At 37.5% G+C, this 22,696-nt stretch overlaps 1 protein-coding gene across 2 annotated transcripts; it reads left to right on the top strand.

Annotated features, from left to right (window-relative positions):
- The first annotated feature begins 424 nt into the window (after nt 1-424).
- Nucleotides 425-20,834, top strand: LOC23687857 (nucleolar protein 58). Of its 2 annotated transcripts, XM_021851011.1 has the most exons (6): nt 425-691; nt 1,571-1,647; nt 7,047-7,484; nt 17,309-17,709; nt 19,982-20,472; nt 20,536-20,834. In XM_021851011.1, the coding sequence occupies exons 1-6, from the start codon at nt 647-649 to the stop codon at nt 20,740-20,742; spliced, it is 1,659 nt and encodes a 552-aa protein (XP_021706703.1). In that variant the 5' UTR covers nt 425-646; the 3' UTR covers nt 20,743-20,834. The 2 variants fall into 2 exon arrangements, with proteins under 2 accessions (XP_021706703.1, XP_021706707.1); XM_021851015.1 differs by lacking the exon at nt 1,571-1,647.
- The last annotated feature ends 1,862 nt before the right edge of the window (nt 20,835-22,696 follow it).

The raw sequence follows: 22,696 nt of genomic DNA, 5'->3' as shown, positions 1-22,696 counted from the left end.
GTCAAAATTGAACTAGATTTCAGTAAAAATATGTTTTACCGGCTGAATTCGTCATTTTAGTTTACCGAAATGAAATTCAACGATTAAGTGTGTAGAGGGGGTGGGTGGGTGTCCTCGCGATGTTACGGCCCATACAAGAATTTAATAATATTCATACAAAAAGCGTTACAAGGGGGTGGGTGGGTGTCCAAAATGGCCAATTTCAGCGTTATGATATAAATGAATGAGCCCCAACAGCCCAAATGTGCGTAAAACTACCTATTTATGGGTAAACTGATCTTAGCGTGTATAACATCTACGAGGGAGGTTGGCTCTGTAGAATTTTTTCTCGCTTGCGAAGTCAATTATTTTTTGGGTACTCTGATTTTTTCGTGTATCTGTTGGGTTATATTATTTTCCGTGTATGTGTTTTCAGCGGTTTCGCGTTTCCGGGTTAAAGAAAGCTGCAGAATCCAAAACCACACCACAACAACGTTTCTATCGCAGACTGCCTGGTCGGCACGTTTAAATTTCTATTCTTGCTAGATGTGGTAAACAAATACGACTGGTTCATTCATAGATTATCCATAATATTGCTAGTTCAGCTTTGGACACTACTGGATTATTGTTGATGGCGAGAATCTGTGACAAAAGTTAATTTATCACCATGTTTGTTCTTTACGAAACTCCGGCTGGTTATGCCATATTCAAGGTAAGGGTCTGCATTATGAATTTAGATTACTATTGCACCGTCGTATTGGCGCTGTTAAAAGATAGCATCGGTTTCTCGTCGGGGTTGGATTTTTCTCAGAGTCCATAAGAGCCTAACTACCTAGCTTCGGAAGTGGTGCATTCGTTTTGCATCCAGATTCTAATGCGTCCTACTTCCGAAGTAGGACATCTTGCATGGATACCGAGAAAAATCCATATTTAGCGAACTGCCTTCTCTAACGATTAACCAAACATACTATATAAATTATTGCTAGTTTCTGGTTAATACTTTTTAGATGGTACTGTTCGACAGCGCATTTTATCTGACAATTACAACATATGCACGCATCTATTAGTAGTCTGTATTCCAGTCTGCTAAATAGTGTGTTTCATCTATACATAACCCTGATTTTGCTCTATAGTGTTAGGTTTTATAACTAAAATTAGTCAGACACGTGTCCTCTTTCATCAACATATTTGTATTCGTATCCAAGTCACCTAAATTCTAGTACAGTACTGTTAGGTAATATTTATCTGAGACGTTAATATTGGAGCGACATGGGTATAATGTAGGATGCAGAGCTACTTACGCACTTCCTTGATTCACTCTGGCATGGGGATTCAAAACGACGCATATTGGGGCCAAATATGAACTCAGTAGCTTAAATTAAAACCCACTGCCTAAGTGAATCAAAAGTGCCAATAATAGGATCCGGCTCCCTATGGTGCCTTTGATATATAAATATAAACAATAATGGGTGTAACGCTTATATACCAAGCCAATTTTGTTGTATAATGCACTTTGACACAGTAGTATCAATGAAATAAATTCGTCATAAACTCAACAAAAAGATTTCTTTAACCATGTTTTATTTTACAGCTTCTGGACGAGAAAAAACTCCAAGAGATCGACAACCTTTACTTAGAATTTGAATCACCGGAAAAAGCCAATAAAGTGTAAGTAAAAGCTTCTTGATTGCCATTTCATGGAATGTTTTCGTTCAGTATCGTTAGTGCATTGTTTTTGTTCAGTATCGTTCGCGTAGAAAGTTAGGTTATGTTTTTATATACAGGGAGAATACCTGGAAAAACCTGGTAAGTTAGAGGTTGTCAGTGAATAGGCATTTTTCACAAGACGTTTCAAATCAGCTGATCGGGAAGCTCTTTGACAGTTCTTCTATGCAGATGACAGTCCCGTGTTAGCATCGGTCCTCTGCGAAAACAAATGCATAGACAGACCCAGGGCTGCCACATACACAGATTTATCTGTTTTACACAGATTATTTTATTCTGACACAGATTCAATTTGTATGCAACACAGATTTTCTTTCAACAATTGGACTTTTTTTGTATGGGACATGTCCGGACACAGATTTTCTATCAAATCATCTGACAGCTCTGGACAGGCCTGTCACATGAAAAGACATATATAATTTTTGAACTGGAAGAAATTTCATTTGAGTTCATACGGAGAAAATGTTTTACCTAAAATGTTTACCCAAAATTAAGTATATCCACAGACAAACAGACGTAACACTCTAATTATTTTCATCGCACAGCAGAATAGCGCCCAATTCTAATATTTGGTAGTAGGTTGACGGGCCAATCGTGTCGCTTGCATCGCTTTTGTGAGTTTGACGTTTGGCCACTACCGCCACCTGAAATGACCAAATCTCGCATAACTTATGATCTCGCCCTAAAAGCCATTGGTAACCATGTGTGTAGCTTGTTGTTTCTGAGCATTTGAATGGAGCTAAACGTTATTTAACAACGCTATGGTGAAGAAGGGATCATTCTCAACCTGCCAGTGGTGTTGGTTTGAATGTTGATTCATTTATTTGCTCAGAAACAACGAGCTACACACGTGGTTACCAATGGCTTTTAGGGCGTTATCTCAGATTATGCGAGAAATGAAGTATTTTTAGCATTTGGCGTAAATGTTCACGTGACTATGTTTTAAATTGATAATTATTCTAGCTGTTACGTCTGTTTGTCTGTGGTATAGGGAGCCGGATCCTATTCTTGGCACTTTTGATTCATTTCGGCACTGTTTTTTTTTTTTTTGAAAACTGCTGAGCTTGTCTTTGGCGACAATGTGCGCCGTATTGAAGTGCTTCTTCTTGCAAAGTTTCAGACGATTCGGTCGTGAAAAAAAACCCATGCCAAAATGAATCATGGAAGTGCCCAAGCAGCTCTGCACCCTATCGGTACAGTGCCAAAATTTTTAATCGCGTTTTTCTCGGTTTCATATTTTGAAACATGAGACAATTATGCGTATAACGGCAGTATAGTTTAAATTTATCATTAAGCGGAAGTAATGAACAGAGTAGTGTTTATTTTTAACTCACCTTGTTAGAAAATAATCGAAAATAATTTCGCTATGCTGTCCAATGAAAAAATGTGAAGTACCGAGCAAAGTTTGGTTGGTTGGTTGTTAAATGGAATAAAGGCGGATAAATGGGATAAAATTATAACTCGTGTGTCAATGATCGTTAAATTTTCCACGGCATTTCTAGTCACGTAGGGTAGAGGCACAAACTGATCTGAAACTGAACTGAACACAAGTAATCTAATCCTCATGCTGAATAAGTTTTCAACGTTCATTTCAGATGTAATTTGGTTTGAATTACTCGATAAAATTACGATTAAATCGATTTATTTAAAATACTAGCATATATATATAATCATCACAAAATAACTTTTGAGCATAGAAAGTGTTATAAACAGTGTTGATAAGTATTGTTAAACACTTGAAGCTTGAATTTTATGGCAAATAAAGCAAATAAATTACCATACAAGCTGGTAAACTTGTATGCAAGTTGACTGAAAACGTCACATTTTGCATTTTCAACAGCCAATATCAAAAACTGGCAATGGATTCAGCTATTCTGAATTAAGCAAATAGCGATATTTTGGAGCTGGAGTGTTTCGCAGTGTTGTTGGTCCAGTACGCCACATTCACATGATAGACCTACATTCATTTACACCAGGGACGAATATACTCAATCTACTCTCGCCTATATTGACCAGGGGGCAACGAGGTGCGTCTACCGTTCATGTTTTGTGGGTGTGTTCAAGTGGCTCACAACGCTGCTAGACATCCCGCTGTTTGAGTGTTGAAAAGCATCAGCATTTGCTGCCTGGCATGGTCCGCATTTTCGACCTGTGCTGTTTGGGTCGGCCCGCGTGAGAGATGATTGTTAGGCGAGCTTTGTTTGTAGTTGACAGCCGTACACCCACCCTGATATTGACGCTTGCCGAGTAGAATCTTCGTTGATTTTTATTTGTTTTTATCCTCACCTTGACAACACAACAGGGTTCATTCACATATTTCATAACGCTAACAATGACCATTTTTGATACTCACCCACCCCCTCATAACGCTTTTTGTATGAATATTTTACAAATTTTGTATGAGCCGTAACAACATAAGGACACCCACCCACCCCCTTCAGCGTTATGAAATTTGTGAATAAGCCCAACAAAAATTGGCAAAGCCCTTGCTGCAAGAGTGTCAGTTTCCTTTTAACCTGCTGATACTCAACCACTTTATGCTAATCGGAAACTAAAAATGATTTTCATGCCGCTTTTACATGCCGCTTTGGGAAGTTGTAATTTTTGCACGAAGCACACTAAAGACGCGTCAATATCATCGATTCCGTGCATCGAATCGTTCATTACCCGTATACCAGCATATTTTTTAATTAATATGAACCTCATTGATAATCAATTTTCTAATACTAACACTCTTCTGGTTCTGATAATCAAAAAAACTAACATCATACGGGCATCGTTGTTTGTTTTCTTCATCTATTTTGTGCCATCTTCATTGGTACAATCGGTACAATCATATTGGTGGTGGTGCGGTTACTTTGATGGTGGCATAAATGTCAGTAAATTGAGTATGGACCTGTGCACGAGTTCACGAATTTGACGTTTGAGCGGTGTCGAATTCACTTGTTGCCATGGTCACGTAAATAACACGGCACCGCTCAAACGTCAAATAATGAACTCGTGCATTGGTCAATAGTGAGCATGATTTTTTTCGTCCCTGATTTACTCGACCAAATCAATCAAAAAAATACGAACACTTTTTAAATTTCCTTATAATTTAAACTCTCTTATACCTTATTTGGCCAGGGTACTCCTAATTTGGCCTCTCTCATAACAAATCCATGTGATTGGCCAATTTGTGAACCGGAGCTAAATCTATATCCAAAACTGGTTCTGTTGGCCTAAATTCTAAATCTTCCGTAAAAGTTCGCATCATTCATTAAGTTGATGTTTTTTATAGTTACTTCATTATAAAATTCCACTATGATATCTTGCCATTTCATCTTATGCTCGCTTCTCAACTTACCCCGATGTACCTTATTCAAATATGAGGAACGATGTCGACTTAAAACTACGCTCTAACGATACTGAACTCAAATTTTCTATTATCGATGACTTGTTCCGCTCGTTTCAGTTAGTTAATTGAGAAATGAGCTTTAAAGTTTTCGTCGTAAAGCAAACATAAACTCTTCACTCGGCATTCTGCGATGGTCGAAGAATGTCGATTTTATTTTATGGACAATCTAACAAAGGGCAGGAATGGGCAAGATGCGTCGGTTCTGTATCATATGGCATAAAGCCATTTGGCATAGTCATGCGTATCAATGTGCTCCGGTGCAGAGGTGCGGTGGGAGGAAATCAGTCTGTCGACATTCTTGATTCGAGCAAATCGCATGGGTACAATATTGAAATAGTCCAGTGTAGAGGGTTAGATCTGAGTTATTTATGGACCGATTGATTCGGCGAAAAGTTTTACTGAGGTCGGAGAAATAGTTTAAGTGTGTAGAGTGCCTGTAAACAAGAGATGTCAGTCTTGTTCCAGTTTTAACAGGTTTCCTGCTCGATTGGAACGCAGATTTGGATGGAAATGACAGTTCGCCGATGTTTCAAATTTGACATAGGCCAGGGGAAGTGGTTTACCTAGAGTGAATTTCTGTCAGAGAAAAAGTAGATTTTGTATGAGATTTGACAGAAAAATGAATGACAAGTTCATTCACTTCTCCTGGCCTATGGACCGATGCACGAGTTCACTAATATGACGTTTGAGCGGTGCCGAATTCACTTGTTTCCATGGTCACATAAATAACACGGCATCGCTCAAACGTCAAATAGTGAACCCGTGAATACGTCCATTGCGTCACTCTTATTTAAATCCACTCTGGGTTATACGAGACATATTTATTATGAATGAACAACCGAGCTTGTCATCACCAAACGAGCGCACGGCAGGCAATGTGATCGACCAACCGTGTGCTGTTTGAGACGGCATCATAGGCCAGGACACGGTAAAAAGAAGCAAGGTATCTCCGAAAAATGATATTTGGCAGTGACGTCATTCCTATCGCAAACTCGAACGAGTGCAAAAGAAAGCAAGGCATGCTCTTCTTTACTATCCTCAAGGCCTCATGCTTGACGATAGGAATGACGACACATGTGTTGATGGAAAATCATTGTTTACACGTGGGAATAGCCTACCTTGTTGTGTATACCGTGGGCCAGGAGAAGTGTATGAACTTATCATTCATTTTCCTGTCAATTTTCATACAAAATCTACTTTTTCTCAAATTCACTCTGGGTGAACCACTTCCCCTAGCCTATGGATCAGTGCACGAGTTCACCCGTTGACACACTGAACCTACTCAGTTTTCATTTTAAACCGTTTATTCTTAAACATATAGAAAAATAATGAAATTTTTGCAGTGTAGAGTGACAACTGTCAGAAAATTCGAGTGACAGAGCCGTGTCGAGCAAATTTGACAGTCGAGCCATTTTGATGATTTTGCTCGACTCGACTTATAAAAAGGGCCTAGTATTTCACCTAACAACGTTGATGCAGTGAATCAATTTTCTAACAACTCACAGCAACATTGTTTTTCGTTTCAAACCGTTACCCAGCAAAATAAATGGGACCGTTGAGCACACTTTTGTTTGCCACAAGCACAGTATTGAAACAGTCATTTGAATATTGGATTAATCTGGTCTGAGTACCAACAACTCGTATTAAAAAAATCATCATTTTGTATCTTGTCGCAAAAATAACTATTTTTTTTCATATGGAAACGGTTTCCGTATGAAAACAAACCATATGCATGAGCTTGCCGAAAAAAGAGAGCAGTTAGGATGCTATGACAAAAATAATTCGCCAATAGAATAGAGTCGTGCTGATATACCAAAAAATCTATGGCTTTTTAAATCATAAAATCATTAGAATACTTATCTTCGATGCTTCTGAACATGTCTATTTTATTACTACCTATTACGAGTATGCTTTATTGACCATTTTGTATTATATATCGTTTCAGCGTTAAATTGAAGCATTTTGAAAAATTTGCCGACACAACTGAAGCTTTATCTGCTGCTACTGCTGCTGTTGAAGGGAAGCTTTCTAAATCGCTGAAGAAAACCCTGAAGAAACTAGTTTCTGATGACGTGCAAAATCAACTGTTGGTAGCTGACGCCAAATTAGGTAGTGCCATCAAAGATAAACTCGCATTACAATGCGTTTCAAATACAGCGGTTCAGGAGCTTATGCGGTGTATCCGATCCCAGTCTGAAAGTTTATTGTCCGGATTACCAAAAAAAGAGATGGCAGCCATGGCATTGGGGTTGGCTCATTCACTGTCACGATACAAACTCAAATTCTCGCCGGATAAGATCGATACCATGATTGTGCAGGCACAATGTTTACTTGATGACTTGGACAAGGAACTCAATAATTACATGATGCGCGCTAGAGAATGGTAAGTACTTAGCATATAAGTTTGTTAATCGGAACTTTTTTTTTATTGGGTAATGGGATACAAACAAACGGGCTACTTTGAAGCACAATTAATAAAAAAAATGTTGAGCTTCCGGAATTATCAGGGACTCCTACAGGGGTCTCTCCAAAAATTCTTTCAATTTCTCCAAATTCAGAAATGCTTTCAGGGATTTTCCAAAAAACGTATGAAGCAATTTCCTCAATGTTTGCTTCAGAGAATCCTCTAGCACTCCCAACACTATTACCTCCAGTAGTGTTCTCAAAGACTTCCTAACTCCTAGGATTTTCGGGAAAAAAAATCCCTTAACGAATTTCTTCATTAACTCTGAAATAAAACTTGTGAACTCTCTTAGAATAATTTCTATAGGTATCTCTGGAACATTAAATAAGATTAGCCGATTAGTGGATCCTCTAATTTCTCTAATAATTTTTGAAAAAATCCTTGGCGATTCTTTTTGTAAAAAATGTTTCCAGTTTGAGTGAAGTCAGTCGGCTGAACAAAATCCTTGCCAAATCTAAGGATTTCCAAGAGAACAAAGTTCGCTTACCTAATGATAAACTTACTTCTTCTGATGTAGAAGATTTAGAATGTTAATTTAATAAACACATCCCCGTATGTGTGAACACAGCATCTACGGATGAACCTTGTCATGTAGTTACGAGTGTCTGGCTTTGGCTCGAAGTATCGTAACTACAGAATCGAATAAATGGGCACTAAAGGTTCTATTTAGAATCGGTCATTTGCCAAAATTGAAACTTTTAAGGATTTTTTTTATTTTGTAAATTAGGGGAACATAGGGCAGTTTGGCCACATTAAGAAAAGTACACTGAGTTTTTTTTATGTCGGTACGTCCCGCGTAAAAAACGCGTTATTGAAAAAAACGTAATGAGAAACCTCGTTGCTTAAAAAAAAAAAAGAAAAACGACGCAAAAAGATTGTGTTATTTTGACGTTTCATGACCATCAGGTATCAGAAGGCTTCAGAGGCACGTTCTCCGCCATTTGAGATTTGTGCCCTCGCCATATTTGAGTATATTTCATCATCTACCCGATGGGAGAGCAATGGGAAGGGAAAGATGGGAGGAAATAGGAGTGGGATCCCTTGAAGATGAAAATCGCATAAGCAAAATGACAGCATGTAGTCGATCATTCAATGGGTTCAAACAGCGCCCTGAAAAGGCCACTGCTAAACGTATAGGGTTTTGTTCTACTTCGTCGTAAGCGTTACTATTCGTCGTATCAAACTTTAAATGTTCCACTACGGCGGATATTCAAACTTACCTGCAACATAGATTCATTATCCAAGTGTAATTTTGTGAAAGCTGTTATGGTTTGTACACTTGTACACCAAAAATGCAATAAAACTACTGTATTTCGGTAAATAACTTCAGTTCAATTATCCACTTTGCACTTTTTCACCGAAATCGCATGGACGAATACGATTTGAGAGAAATGCTTAGCGATCGACTGAGCCACACACCACTTTCCAACACAAGTTTCTTCCCGCCCCCGTGGGTGACTTACTTCGCCGGGCACTTATTTTCACTATGGAAAACCTTCGTACTTCTTTACTGAAGGATTTCATTCCAATCACACGCCGTAAAACTCCAATAAATCACCAAATTTTACGAAATTTCCTCAACCGCCGCGAATAATTGAGAATGTAAACAAAGTTCAATCCGTCGTACTGAGAAAAAAAAGGTTGTGCTCATCTATGTGTGCGCGACGCTCGACGTAAAAATACGATTCCTTTGATTGTGTTGTTTTCGCTGTACTGTGAGCAAATGCCATAATTGTACGGTCAAAAGGAATTGTGTTCATATGTTTGGGCTGAATTTTGATGACGATTAATTTAGTATATTCCATCATGCTGAAGGAATGGAGGGAGATGCCCGTAGATCTATATATTCTAGTAAAACATTTTAATATAGGATTGATATGTTGTGTTTTAACCATTCAATACACACAGTGAGCCGTTAGTTGTGAGACGAATCTGGAAACTGATTGCGACGGAGTTGAAAACGATACGACGGACTGAGAATACGGTAAGATGCATTTTCTTTGCATTATTTCCAAAAAGAGATCAAGATTTATCAAAATGTTATTGTACAATGCTAAAGCCGTTTTGAGAAAGAATTGTTTGACATCGGTTTGTATCAGCATCATTCACTGCAATACTGGTAAAATTGCAGTTCTCACTGATCAATGCTTAATACGATGGATACTAACACATCACCCTAAGCGTAAAAAGAACCAGAGCGTGTTCAGAATAAAATAATGTCCTGAAGATTCAGTTTTCTACAATCAGTTTCACTTAATAAGTGTTTACCAAGTAATTGGAATCGCAATTGCGCGAAAACTGAACAGTTACATAGCAGGTGATACGAAGTCGGAATCACAACTATTCCACACAAATGAATCAGCATGCTGAATATTTGCCATCTGATAGCTGAGTCGGCAGTGGCCAGTCAAGACTTTTACCAAAAGACCGCAATTCTGCTTTGACAGATTTGTTGAATACTTTGCCACCAGTAGTACACAATTTTGTTTGAACGACATGATTCCAAATTATTACAATATTGCTTGTTCTGAGTTGTGCCGAGATGAGCCAGAATCGGACTGCAAATCTCGTTAATAAAGATAACTATGATAAATGTAAATGGCAAAGAAAGCTCTCAGTTAATAACTGTGGAAGTGCTCATAAGAACACTAAGCTGATTAGCCGGCTCTGTCCCAGTGGGGACGTTAATGCCAAGAGGAAGGAATAATAGATGTTCTTAGTTACCGCCTTGGTTGCCGCCAAATAATTTCTGAAGCTTCACACAGCACTTCGAAATTTGAATGGCTGTTTAGGGCCAATATAGCCATGCGATGCTGCATTGCGTGCTAAATCATTAGCCAATTCATTCCCAACGATATGGGAGAATGGCCATTGGCCAGGTACCCATTCAGTTCCTTAGTTTGAGTTCGACATGCGATTACAAGCCTAGACCTTGAGTTGGCCGAAGCAAGAGCTTCCATAGCAGCCTGACTATCAGAGACATACTTCTTTACAAATAGCCAGCATCCACTCTTCCCGTGGAGGCAGTTGTGTGGAAAATTTCCTATAAGGAACTCGAAGCAAGGACATTTGTGTCCCAATCCACCAGAAGTAAAAACAACCAAACCACTAGGATTTCCAATGGACGGAGAGAATACATGAAATTTGGTCACAACCAATGGGTTACATGCATGCCCTAATTCGCTACTCGCCATATAGTAACGCACATGCGCTAATGTCTATGCACGAAAAATCGCTAACAGGTAACGCGAAAAATATTTGTATGGCGAAATGCATCTAACGATTTATTTCTCCACATTGGGAACCATTTTCGAAAAAATATTTGGTACCGGTTGTGCGCAATGAGGATGGGTATCACGCCTACCACATATTTTTTCGATTAAAGCTTTCATTTACGAGAAATTTGAAGTTAGATGCCTTTCCCCATACAAAATGAAATTAGAAAACTTCTGCTGATCAGCTGTGGACATGAGCGAAGAATAAGTAGTCCAAGATCTGTACTACTTAAGTATTCGATCAGACTGGAGCTTCTCAATTTGATATCCGAGCTGTTCCAGATGATGTGATGAATATTATAATCACTACCCTTAATCAGCAGAAGGCCTTTTGTTAGGCAGTGTACGAAAACTCGTTTGTAATAATCCGTTGGGACGGGTCATCAAGTGGTAAATACACCGAACGATAGACGTATTTCCTATCAGGATCACCAACAGAAACATCAATTGTGACTTCACATACATCTCTGGTTATTAGCGCAGAAATAAGTATAGCAACGATTGCTTCACTAACGAGCACTCATACACGACGCATGGCATGTACGAGTTGGCCATTTCATGTTTACTTAAAACAGCAAAAACTGGATCCACAAGGTTACCAAAATAGAATTTCTCCTACGAAAATAAGGTTCTTGAATAAATGCTACTTGGGCTGTCTGTAGTATTTGCATGGGTCTGCAAAGATTGATCGGTGTTGTTCTTTTATGCTGAAAATGGTCCGAGCTATCCTAACCGTAGCCACTACCCAAACTAGGCAGGATTAAGCTTTTTACAATCTCAGCACGAAAAAGATCAGCAGCGAAAAACCAGATCGGTATCTCTTAAAAATCAACATAGGCGAAACGCACAAAATACACTGTGTAAAACGCATAATGCAAAACCATATAGGAGAAAATTTAAACTAAATTACAACATCTTTGTAATCCCACCCTTATTTATCCGGCAGCCGATTATATCGGAGAAACACAAGGTCATCTGCACCATTGTTCCGGGTAGCGCAGGAAGGGCACAATACTGTGGAGGGAGCCCTGGTGCTGCACAGGCTCCGTTTATGGTTAGGAATTGAGAACTCATTGAGATGTACATATTTTCGATTGATATTGAAACGAATCTGCGACAAAATAAATGCTTCATTTTTATATTTTCATAGTGTTTATAAATGTAGCACGGTAGCACGAATAAATTTATAATTATAAAAAATGAAAACATTACCAAAAATTTTAAATGATAGCAAAACGAAAACAAAATATGATATCCAATATTTTAAATTATGATATGAACTTGATGCTGAAAACAGAATATGTTTTTCGACTTGCTTTCTTTTTGATGTTGGACTTTGCTTGGGTAGCTAAACAGTTAGCAAAAACTCCCATTTTTTGATAAACCGTAGATATTTCTTTGCGCTATCGCTCTCAAATTTTCCTTGAAACACATAACACATAACAAACTGGTGGGGCCTTCCTTAGCCGAGTGGTTAGAGTCCGCGGCTACAAAGCAAAGCCATGCTGAAGGTGTCTGGGTTCAATTCCCGGTCGGTCCAGGATCTTTTCGTAATGGAAATTTCCTTGACTTCCCTGGGCATAGTGTATAATCGTACCTGCCACACGATATACGAATGCGAAAATGGCAACTTTGGCAAAGAAAGCTCTCAGTTAATAACTGTGAAAGTGCTCATAAGAACACTAAGCTGAGAAGCAGGCAATGTCCCAGTGTGGACGTTAATGCCAACAAGAAGAAGAACATAACAAACTCAGTGGCATCGTATAAAGGAAGGTTATAGCTTTCATTTAATGCAAAAAAAAAAGGCGGCCATCGTGAATTTTGTCAGAAAACCCGTTTTTCCACCATTAGCGCACTGCTCGTTTTGAATTTTGATACCATCATTAGGGGCCATGCACAAATTACGTCACGCTCCCAGGGGGAGGGGGGAGGTTGCCAAGCCAAGCGTGACAAACCTTACAAAAAAATCGGAGGACTCACACAAAAAACGTGACACAGGGGGGAGGGGGTGTCAAAAAAGTGGAAATTTTGCGTGACATAATTTGTGTACCATCCCTTAGAAAGCTGAGAAGAAACTGAGTAACAGGGTGGCCACCGAACCGGGAAAAAGACGGGAATTTGAATACATCGGGAAGAAGACGGGAAAACCCGGGAATTTGAGATGGACACCGGGAAAATAATGTTATACGAACATCTTCAAACTCTAAATCTACAAACTACCAGAAATAAGTTGTAGAAAGTTGTTATGACTGATGATATTGCCATTAAGCATTTGTAATTTTTGAAAAATAACTTTCAAACATCGTTTTATTTATTGATCAATAATTTAATTTAATTTAGAAATGGTACATTTCTCTACTCTCCACTATACTTCTAAGAAAAATTTCTTATTGGTTAGCAAAGTTTGGAAATGTTTTATGATTTTTTTCTCTTACTATCAGGGCTTGAATTTTTCTCTAACTTATTTTTCTCAAAGTTTTGAATCAGAGTGTTGAAACTTCTTGCAGAAGGATCAAGCTCTAAAACAAGTTGGATTCAAAATTTTCTTCAGTTACTGAAAAATAAATCAATAAATCCGAAAATAATCTTTCATTTATAAAAGTTTCTAATGTGTCTTCAGTTATCAATTTCTATGTCGATTATTCGAAGAATAAGTAAGCTGAGATGCATATGTACTTTAACATGCGTAGCTTTGTTTCGTCCTTATCTTAAACTTACACTCCCGTGCAAAAGTTTGGGTTCACCCCCTAAAAAACATACAAAAGTGTTCTGTCCATATCTCTGTGATTACACGTCCAATTGAAACTCTTTAAGCCGCATTCGAAAGGCAAAGAGTTATTCTTACTTCGTATGTATTTTTCCAAAACCATTTTTTGAATTTTGTATACTAAATTTTTACTTAAAGTTGTAACATTTTTCAAAAAACACACTAAAAAATCATATCTAATTTCCTCAGCATCGGATCGACCAAAATTTTAAATCAAAGTGTCAATAGAATCGTAATCTTATATTCTTTGAAGAGACCCCACGAAATTTTGGCGGAAAAATCTGGAAAGTATTCAAAATCAATGAAACAGTAAGTCAAGTCATCGTGCAAAAGTTTGGGTTCACCCCTCAGTATGATGCAAATCGTGCAAAAGTTTGGGTTCACCTGAGCCGCAGGCACATCATTTTTGTCAATATCTCAGCCATTTTTTAACCGATTTTGATAGTTTAAAGCTTTTTTGAGCGCAAATAATGGCGCGTACATGATTTGTTTAATATTTCACAGATTTAAGTAAGTTCAGGTGTACCCAAACTTTTGCACGATACACCATACTGAGGGGTGAACCCAAACTTTTGCACAATGACTTGGCTTACTGTTTTATTGATTTTGAATACTTTCCAGATTTTTCCGCCAAAATTTCGTGGGGTCTCTCAAAGAATATAAGGCTTAGAGAGTTTCAATTGGTCTTGTTATCACAGAGATATGGACTGAACACTTTTGAATGTTTTTAAGGGGGTGAACCCAAACTTATGCACGGGGGTGTATATGCGAAAGGTTAGGAATTGAAATTATTTCAATTGGGGTACAAAAAAGGGACATTGATTAATATTACCCTTCTTAATATAACCCTTCTAGCTTTTAAAACAAACTCCTGTCGAAATGAATGGAGTGCCTTATTAGCATAATTGAAGATGTTAGGAGCAAAAAGAAGTAAGTAACAAAAAAATAGTTTTAAAATATCGACTTTTAAGTTTTTCGGCAATTTTTTATTCTTCTACGCTGCCGTTCTACGCATACCTGTACCATTGTCCATATGATTTACATAAAACATGGGACAAGTAGGCGTAGAACAACAGTACGAATTATTTTATTTTTTTTCCTATTGAACGGAAAAATCACCTCAAAATACCGTTGTAAAATTTGAAAACAGTTGTTTTTTTAGTACATTCAACTAAACAATCGACCAAAATGTCACCCTTTTGCTTTTGGGCCGCTGAATTGAAAACCGGGAAAATTTTGAAAATTAAAACGGGAAAACCGGGAAAAAAGTGGGAATTTCAAAATGGATGTTTAGTGGCCACCCTGGAGTAAAATAGGCTACAATGGCTTAAGGTGGCAGGATCCGTCATTGATTTCGGAATTTTCAAAAGCAGTTTTTTCGTTCACAATCAAGAATGTTTACAGGAAAATGTGTTCACTGTGTGTCATTCTCCAACCGAAACACAGTGAACACATTATAACACATTATTTTCAGTTATGAACAGAAAAACTGCTTTTGAAGTTTCGATGATGACGATGATTACGATGACGGAGCGTTGATCGTTAACCCGGTCAACCAGTCAGTGATTTTCTATAGCGATCGATATAGATTCGTTTTGAACCGTTAGCGATCGCCATCGTTGGTCAAAGATCTATAAAGAATAATGAAGACTTGTTGGTCGGGAAGGCGGTTTTCATGCATTCATGATTCTTGAATTCAAAGATATGTCGAAGAATCATTATGTTATCAAAAACGCATTATAAAAAAAAAATCTTTTTCGATAGTTTGTTTTATAACTAATTAAGCTGATTAGCAAACTCGGAAGATCATGAAGATGTAACGCCAGGAAAAAGAAGATTAAGAAGAAGAATATACGTAATACGTATCCTGTTTTAGTGGTAGCAGTGTCGTACAAATTCAGCCAAATGATTCCCGCTCAGTGCGAAAACGAACAAAAACAAAGTAAGTCCGCTAGCACGAAGCTAATTTGACTATGAGAGTGAATGCGACGAGAAAGAGGTGGGTGCAATACACGAACACATTCAGTTTCACCCACTGTTGGTGTCATTTCAATATTCAATTTCACCTTAATTGAAATTGAGAATTGAATATAAAAAAATACAAATTTGATATTACTGGTGTAAGAAACTGGCAGGCACTGGAGGCATCACAGTTGATGAATAATGATTGTATATTAAGAAAAAATATACAACTTTTGCAATTTGCGGATGTTTTTGTGAGGTATTCTGATGGAAATTATTTTTTTTACAAGCGAAATTGAATTTGCTGCCACCGCAGCAGGTAGGTGGATGAGAATTAGTGTAGAAAAAGTAATTGAAAAACTGAATGCACGGTCTACCAGATTCCCGCATTATAGTGAAAAAAATCATTCACACAATGAAACAATCAACGATGACGGATTCCATTGAAGCCTGTATATTGAAATATGCAGACACTGCTTGGTAGCCTCGAAATTTAACATTCTGAGTGCTAACAAGGTGAAAAAAACATTCTACTACTTAAAACCAAGATGGCGTCAAACATGTTTTAGCCTCAAATGAAAGCTATACTGCCCATAACTGCATAACAGTCACATTCGACATTTTTGACAAATTGGAGTTAATACCATGGAGAGTCATCAAATGATAAATACTTTCGATCAACTTACTAGAATCTGTGAGATTATTCTAGAAAATTCGAAAAAAATACCAAGTTGTTTTGTCACATTGGTAATTATAACGGCATAACAGTCACATTGAGATTATAAATAAGCCTCTTGATGTAATAGCAATGAAATTTCTATCAGAATTATTTTCTGACTATTCACCTCGTATGCGATATGAGTTTTACAAAATATCAGCCTCAAATAAACACTTTTGAGTTCCTGGTATATTTTAGAAATTTCAGTTTCCTCCTATACCTACTGCCATAAAATGCACACTTGGTATTCAATTTACTCAATGCCTACTTTTGTCGAATGTTACAAATATGCAGTTATGGGCAGTATATCCTTCCTCTATACGATGCCACTAAGTTTGTTAGGGATGGTACACAAATTATGTCACGCTAAATTCCAACTTGTTTTGACCCCCCTCCCTTTGTCACGCTTTTTGTATGAACTCTGAAAATTTTGTAAGACTTGTCACGCTTGACTTGACCCTCTCCCCCTCCTTGGAGCGTGACATAATTTGAGCATGAACCCTTATGTGTTTCAAATATGAGACATATCACGATAAGAAATACCTATGATTTATCAAAAAATGGTTTTTTTTCTCAAACTGTTTAGCTAGCTGCAGTGCGAGGGGTCCACCAATTTAAGGAAAGCGAAAAGACCACCCTCTAGTACATTCAGGGTGCAGAACCACTTGGGCACTTCCATGATTCACTTTGGCATGGGGTTTTTTCTTGGCTGAATCGTCTATGATTTTTTTGTCGGTATATTCTATAACTCGATAAGAATTAAGATAAGAATAAATCGATGGTCCCTTGAATATCGAGTTATGGAGAGTCGACTGTATGCACTATTTCGAAACATGAAACAAATTTTCTAATGTACAAATTGCAGTAAAACCGCGAGTATTATTCAAATGATGTTTTTGCGATTCATAGGAGCATCTACGTATGTTCAGCATTGATGAACGCTTACTAAACTGATGAAATACTCTGGTACAGCCAGAAGTTCTATCGATATATTGTATAAATAGTTTTCTTCAAATTGTAGGTATGGATGGCATTTCCCAGAACTAGGCAAAATTCTAACCGATAACATTGCGTTCATAAAAACGATAAAATTGGTCGGCACCCGTGACAACATGGCAACCACTGATTTGTCCGATATCCTGCCGGAGGAGCTAGAAGAGAAGGTCAAGGAAGCTGCGGAAATTTCAATGGGTACTGAAATTTCAGAAGAGGACATTCTGAACATACAGAACCTATGTGATGAAATTCTCTCCATCAACGAGTATCGCACACATTTGTATGATTACCTGAAGACACGAATGATGGCAATGGCTCCAAATTTGACGGTATTAGTGGGAGAAACTATTGGAGCACGCCTTATTGCGCATGCTGGATCCTTGGTAAATCTAGCTAAACATCCTGCTTCAACTGTACAAATATTGGGTAAGTAAAAGTAAATATTAAATTTAAAAATTTTATAGAGGAAATTTTCCAAATGAACTCCTGATTATAGACGAAATTTCTTGTTTCAAACCTTGTTGCTGTTTGGGGTTGAATTTTTCGGTAGACTACAAAGAACACAATGCAATGGTCGCAAGACCGGGACAAGTTGAAACGGCTGTAAGATAAAATGACAAGGTATCATAATGAAATTTTATTATGATGAGAAAATCGACTGCATAAAGCGCAGACACACATTAGGTTAATAAATTATGCAAATTTTTAAGGAAGAAAATTTTGCCAACTTTAATTAAGGCAAAGTAGCCCGTCACTCGTTTTGGCAGCCATGTTGACAGTGAAGCTCACAATTTCAAAGTAATAAAACTTAGTTATCATGATTAATATTGATTCGGAAAAGTATCACTATATGCGTTGATCTGTAGAACGTATGCTGATACTTTTTCAGCTAACGTCAGTGCAATACCAACTGGTTTTCATTAGTTCAAAAGTGACATGGTTTAGCAACGAGGCGTACACATTTCAATGACGGCCTACTTCGCCTCAACATCGGGTCTACCCCGTTTGGCATAATGTCGTTGGGTATACAGTCATTTGGCATAATAGTCGTTTGGCGTATTCTGAAAAGGAATTTGGCAATTGTACAGTAGTGCAATGCTACAATAATAAGCGAAACCATAAGGCGCATCCTAAATTATCATGTTGCATGCACTATTATTATATCCCGGATATAATGACCCCGGAAGTTATGTAGTATGATGCAGTTCCAAAATAACTTGATTGGATATTAGTTCCCTTGGCAATTGAAGATTAGTATTATATGTCCTATCAATAACTGACAACGGAATGTACGATCACAGTGGAAGGAATTTGTTCGAATTTAACGTTTATTTATTACTTTTAAATTGTGAACTGTAAAGCCGCATGGCTGCCAAAACGGATGACGGGCTACTAGCCTTAAAATGAAACAAAGCGTTGATATTTATTGAACAGTGTTTCTATTCGTCTCATTGCGGGATGAATAGAAACATACAACATTTTTATAAATCTTAGTATGATATTATTTTTATGTTTTAACTGCGATTGGGGTCTCAGCTAAGCAAGACGCGACCCATATTTGAGACTAATAAAATTGTTTTTTGACAGCTCTCGCTGGTCGATTAGCTCACACTTTTAGGTGTCGGCCAGGATAGACGCGTCACTGTCAATTGTTATTCCTTCGCAGGCAATTTTCGCGTCGCTTCGCGTGACGCGTCTACCCTGGCCGACACCTTACTGCTTCCGCGTCAATGCCAGCTTCCGCGAATCTCTCTTATAAAGGTTCGCTAGGGTAGACCTGAGACGAGACTCGCGAAGTCCACTTTTTCTGTGATTGCTGAGTTTTTTTTATTCCACACTGTGTTTACATCAACCAATGAGCATGCTTTTAAAACCGTTACATGAACGTCTCAGCTAAAATTTATTGCGACTGCATCAAACCGAATCATAAGTAAATTTTCATGCCAGCAAATGTAGTAGACATTAGAAATTACTACTTTGGTGTTTAGATTTATCAGCATTTTTGGAAAACTGCTCCGCTGAATGAGGATATTAATAAAAATGTATGTCGAATACAACACTTTTCACTTTTTCACCCATAAAAACTGCTCAAAACTTTGCATTCTCTATCTTGTCCCACCCGTTTCAACTTACCTCGGTTTACCAATTTTTTATGCGTTGGTTTTGATTATTACAATTTCTTGAAATTAAATGATTTAAAAAAGTAACGGTTTGGTGGAAAAAAATGTGTTTAAATTGAAAGACCGAAATGTTCGAGTTCGCACCAATTAGATTTAAATGAGTGAATTTAATATGTGGATGATTGTTTTTGGAGAGGCTACCATATGGAAAATTTTCTTTATAAATGAATACAGTCAACCCTCCATGTGTCGATATTGGAGGGATCATCGACTCATGGAGATATCGAGTTTTGGGACAAAAATTATATGGAAATCTCTTCGAAGGGACCATCATAGTAACCATGAAATTTAATGTTTAAGCATGAGTCGATTCGAGCAATGGAACCTCAACTCATAGAGGGTTGACTGTAGAATGCATATTTTGGTTAATCAATGATGATAAGAAGGACATGGTTTCGCAACTTTTATATGACAACGGATGATTTTATCTTCCTTGGCTGTCTGACAAATCATCTATGATTTAGAGAATAGAAGCAAAAATATTTCCCAGTTATAATAATAATCTCTTTTGCCTCAAGGTGCCGAGAAGGCTCTATTCAGAGCATTGAAAACAAAGAAAGATACACCTAAGTATGGTATCATATTCCATGCCAGTTTGATTGGATCAGCAAGCGCAAAAAACAAAGGCAAAATTTCACGATCCTTAGCTGCTAAAGCTTCATTAGCCACTCGTGTTGATGCTTTTGGCGAGGATGTTACCATGGAACTTGGTACGGAGCATCGTGCCAAGCTAGAAATGCGTTTGCGCATGCTGGAGGAAGGCAATTTGTCAAGACTTTCAGGTACTGGCAAAGCTAAGGCAAAGCTCGAAAAATATCACTCTAAGAGCGAAGTGAAGGTATTCAAAGCTGGAGAAGACAGCACTCTACCAATCGGTAAAAAGCGGAAGCTTACCGAAGCTGACGAGGATGAAGAAAAAGTAGAGATTCCTAAAATAAAAGAGGAACCATCTGACGAATCTGCAGGCCAGGATGGGTCATCGAAAAAAAAGAAGAAAAAGAAACAAAAGGTTTGTAAACATTCATGATATAGATATATATGTGTTGCCACATGACATTTTTATTATTTACAGGAAATGGTAGACGAGCAAATTATCAAGAAGATTAAAACAGAAGATGACGAACCAACCAGTGAGAAGAAGAAGAAAAAGAAACGAGTGAGTGAATCCGCAACAGCAGAAGAAATGGAAAGCAGTCTTGTCGTAGAGGAGCAAACAACTATTACGACACCAAAATCAGAGAAGAAAAAGAAGAAGAAAGTTAAAGAAGAAAATGCATGATTTTGCGTTTTACTTGTGAAACATTGTATTCCTATTTTAAGGAATCATAAAACATTGAATAAATATGAATTGTTTTCATTAATAATAATTAACATTTCACATCACTTCAGTGGATTTATTTCCTTCCTCTCCAGAAATAACCCAATCCTATTTTTAATGGATTTATGTTCGAATTCCACTATTTCTTACAGTGACTCTAGCTTGAGCTTGAGCTTCATTGGCCGCCCGTGGTTGCTACTCCAGTATCGACAGATCAGCTGCACTTACACAAGAAATAACCCAGAGGACTGCTTGGGATTAACAGACACCCTCAGTATACAAGTGCTGGTGATCTTCTATTTTTAGGCAGGTTTAGGTGCCAGAATGCAGACCAATGAGGGGAGGGGGAAGGAGTTAAGGTGAAACTCTTTTGAATCCACTAATAACTGTATAAAAGTAGTGGTACACAAAAAATATTCTCCTATTTGTTGGTATTAGTGAAATTATAATGTCGTATAATTATAATAAGACGTTGCCAGTAATGGCTACTTCAATTTGAGTCTTTTCCCCTTCGACTAAATAAGATTGCTTGATGTCATCAGCGTATCTGACAGCCCTGCAAGCGAACAGCCGGCGTACAATTAGAAAAATGAAAAAAGCTAAATGGTGTGATCAAGTGATTGTTTTTAGCACGGTTTGGTGAAATTTTAGTTGTTTTCATCAGAAATCAACCAGTAATTGTTCTTTAATTAACAAGTAGTGAAAGTAAACTGTGTTGGAGGTTCTAAGTTTAGCGAAAGTGGTAAAATTCGGCGAAAAGTGTTCTTCGTTCGCAGGCGGATAAGTGTAAAAAAATTGTGCTTATTCTGCGCGGCGTGTAAGTCGAGACGATTAGCTCTCACTTCGAGTGACGTGAGACGACTAATGTTAATCAAATGAGAGCGAGTCGATAATTGTCACCTCATTCGACTCGTCTCACCTCACACGCCGCGCAGAATAAGCACAATTGTAGCAAAGTTAAACGTCCGTGTTGAAAATTAGCACGATTCATGGGATTTCCACCAGCTACTAGTGTTAAAACTACGGCAATCGTAAGGTAGGGGGAGATCCCCCAGTACCGGACAGCACCCAATACTGGACAAAGTCAAAAAATTGAGAAATCATGGCCCAATCAAGATGGTGTATTAGAAGGAAAGGAAGCTATTATGGAGACTAATATTTGCGTAGAATAACACATCCTTGAATTATGCATGCCTTTCTAAAAAAGTAGAAAAGTTTGAAAATCCTAAAAAAATTGACGTATCGCCTTAATATTGAGCCTATTTAGTAATTATTTTGAATATGAAAAAATACTTTGGATCACGCAAGCATGTTCTAAAATAATCCTAATTTGATAGTACGAATGTATTTTGAACCATAATTGAACTAAATATGGACGAGTTACAATTTTGGTTAAGCACCTCCTGTCCCCCAGTTTCGGACAGCTTTATTTGTTATATGCTATCTTTGTATATATTGCACCAGTGTCTCAAATTACATTCATTTTTCATGGATTCCGTCGATCATGGTATCAAACATGCGATAAAATTAAGAAGAATGAACATCCAGAACAACATCGTAAAATGTGCTATTTTTCATTATATATGAAAGAGGATTTTGATAAACATCTTGTAAACTAAGAAAAACTTAAATTGTTCTTGTAAATGTTGCAAATGCATTGAATTGGCAATTATATACTATTCCTATAGTAAATGCATTCAATGATGTTCAAATTTACAGTATTCGAAGCATTTCCAGATCGTGTCCGGTATTGGGTGCCACCTTTCAAGATCGAACAATTTGGTACTAAAATACATCATCAAAATGCAATGTCGAAATTCATATTTATATTTTAAAATTTATTTTTATACACTATAAAAATGATAATATTTATCATAAATGGGTAACACGAGCTCATAAAACCAATATTTTTCGA

This window comes from Aedes aegypti, chromosome 1 (assembly GCF_002204515.2).
Source record: "Aedes aegypti strain LVP_AGWG chromosome 1, AaegL5.0 Primary Assembly, whole genome shotgun sequence".
In the NCBI taxonomy this organism is placed as follows: domain Eukaryota; kingdom Metazoa; phylum Arthropoda; class Insecta; order Diptera; family Culicidae; genus Aedes; species Aedes aegypti.
The sequence above is the reverse complement of the archived record's forward strand: the minus strand, read 5'-3'. Positions and strand labels throughout refer to the sequence as shown.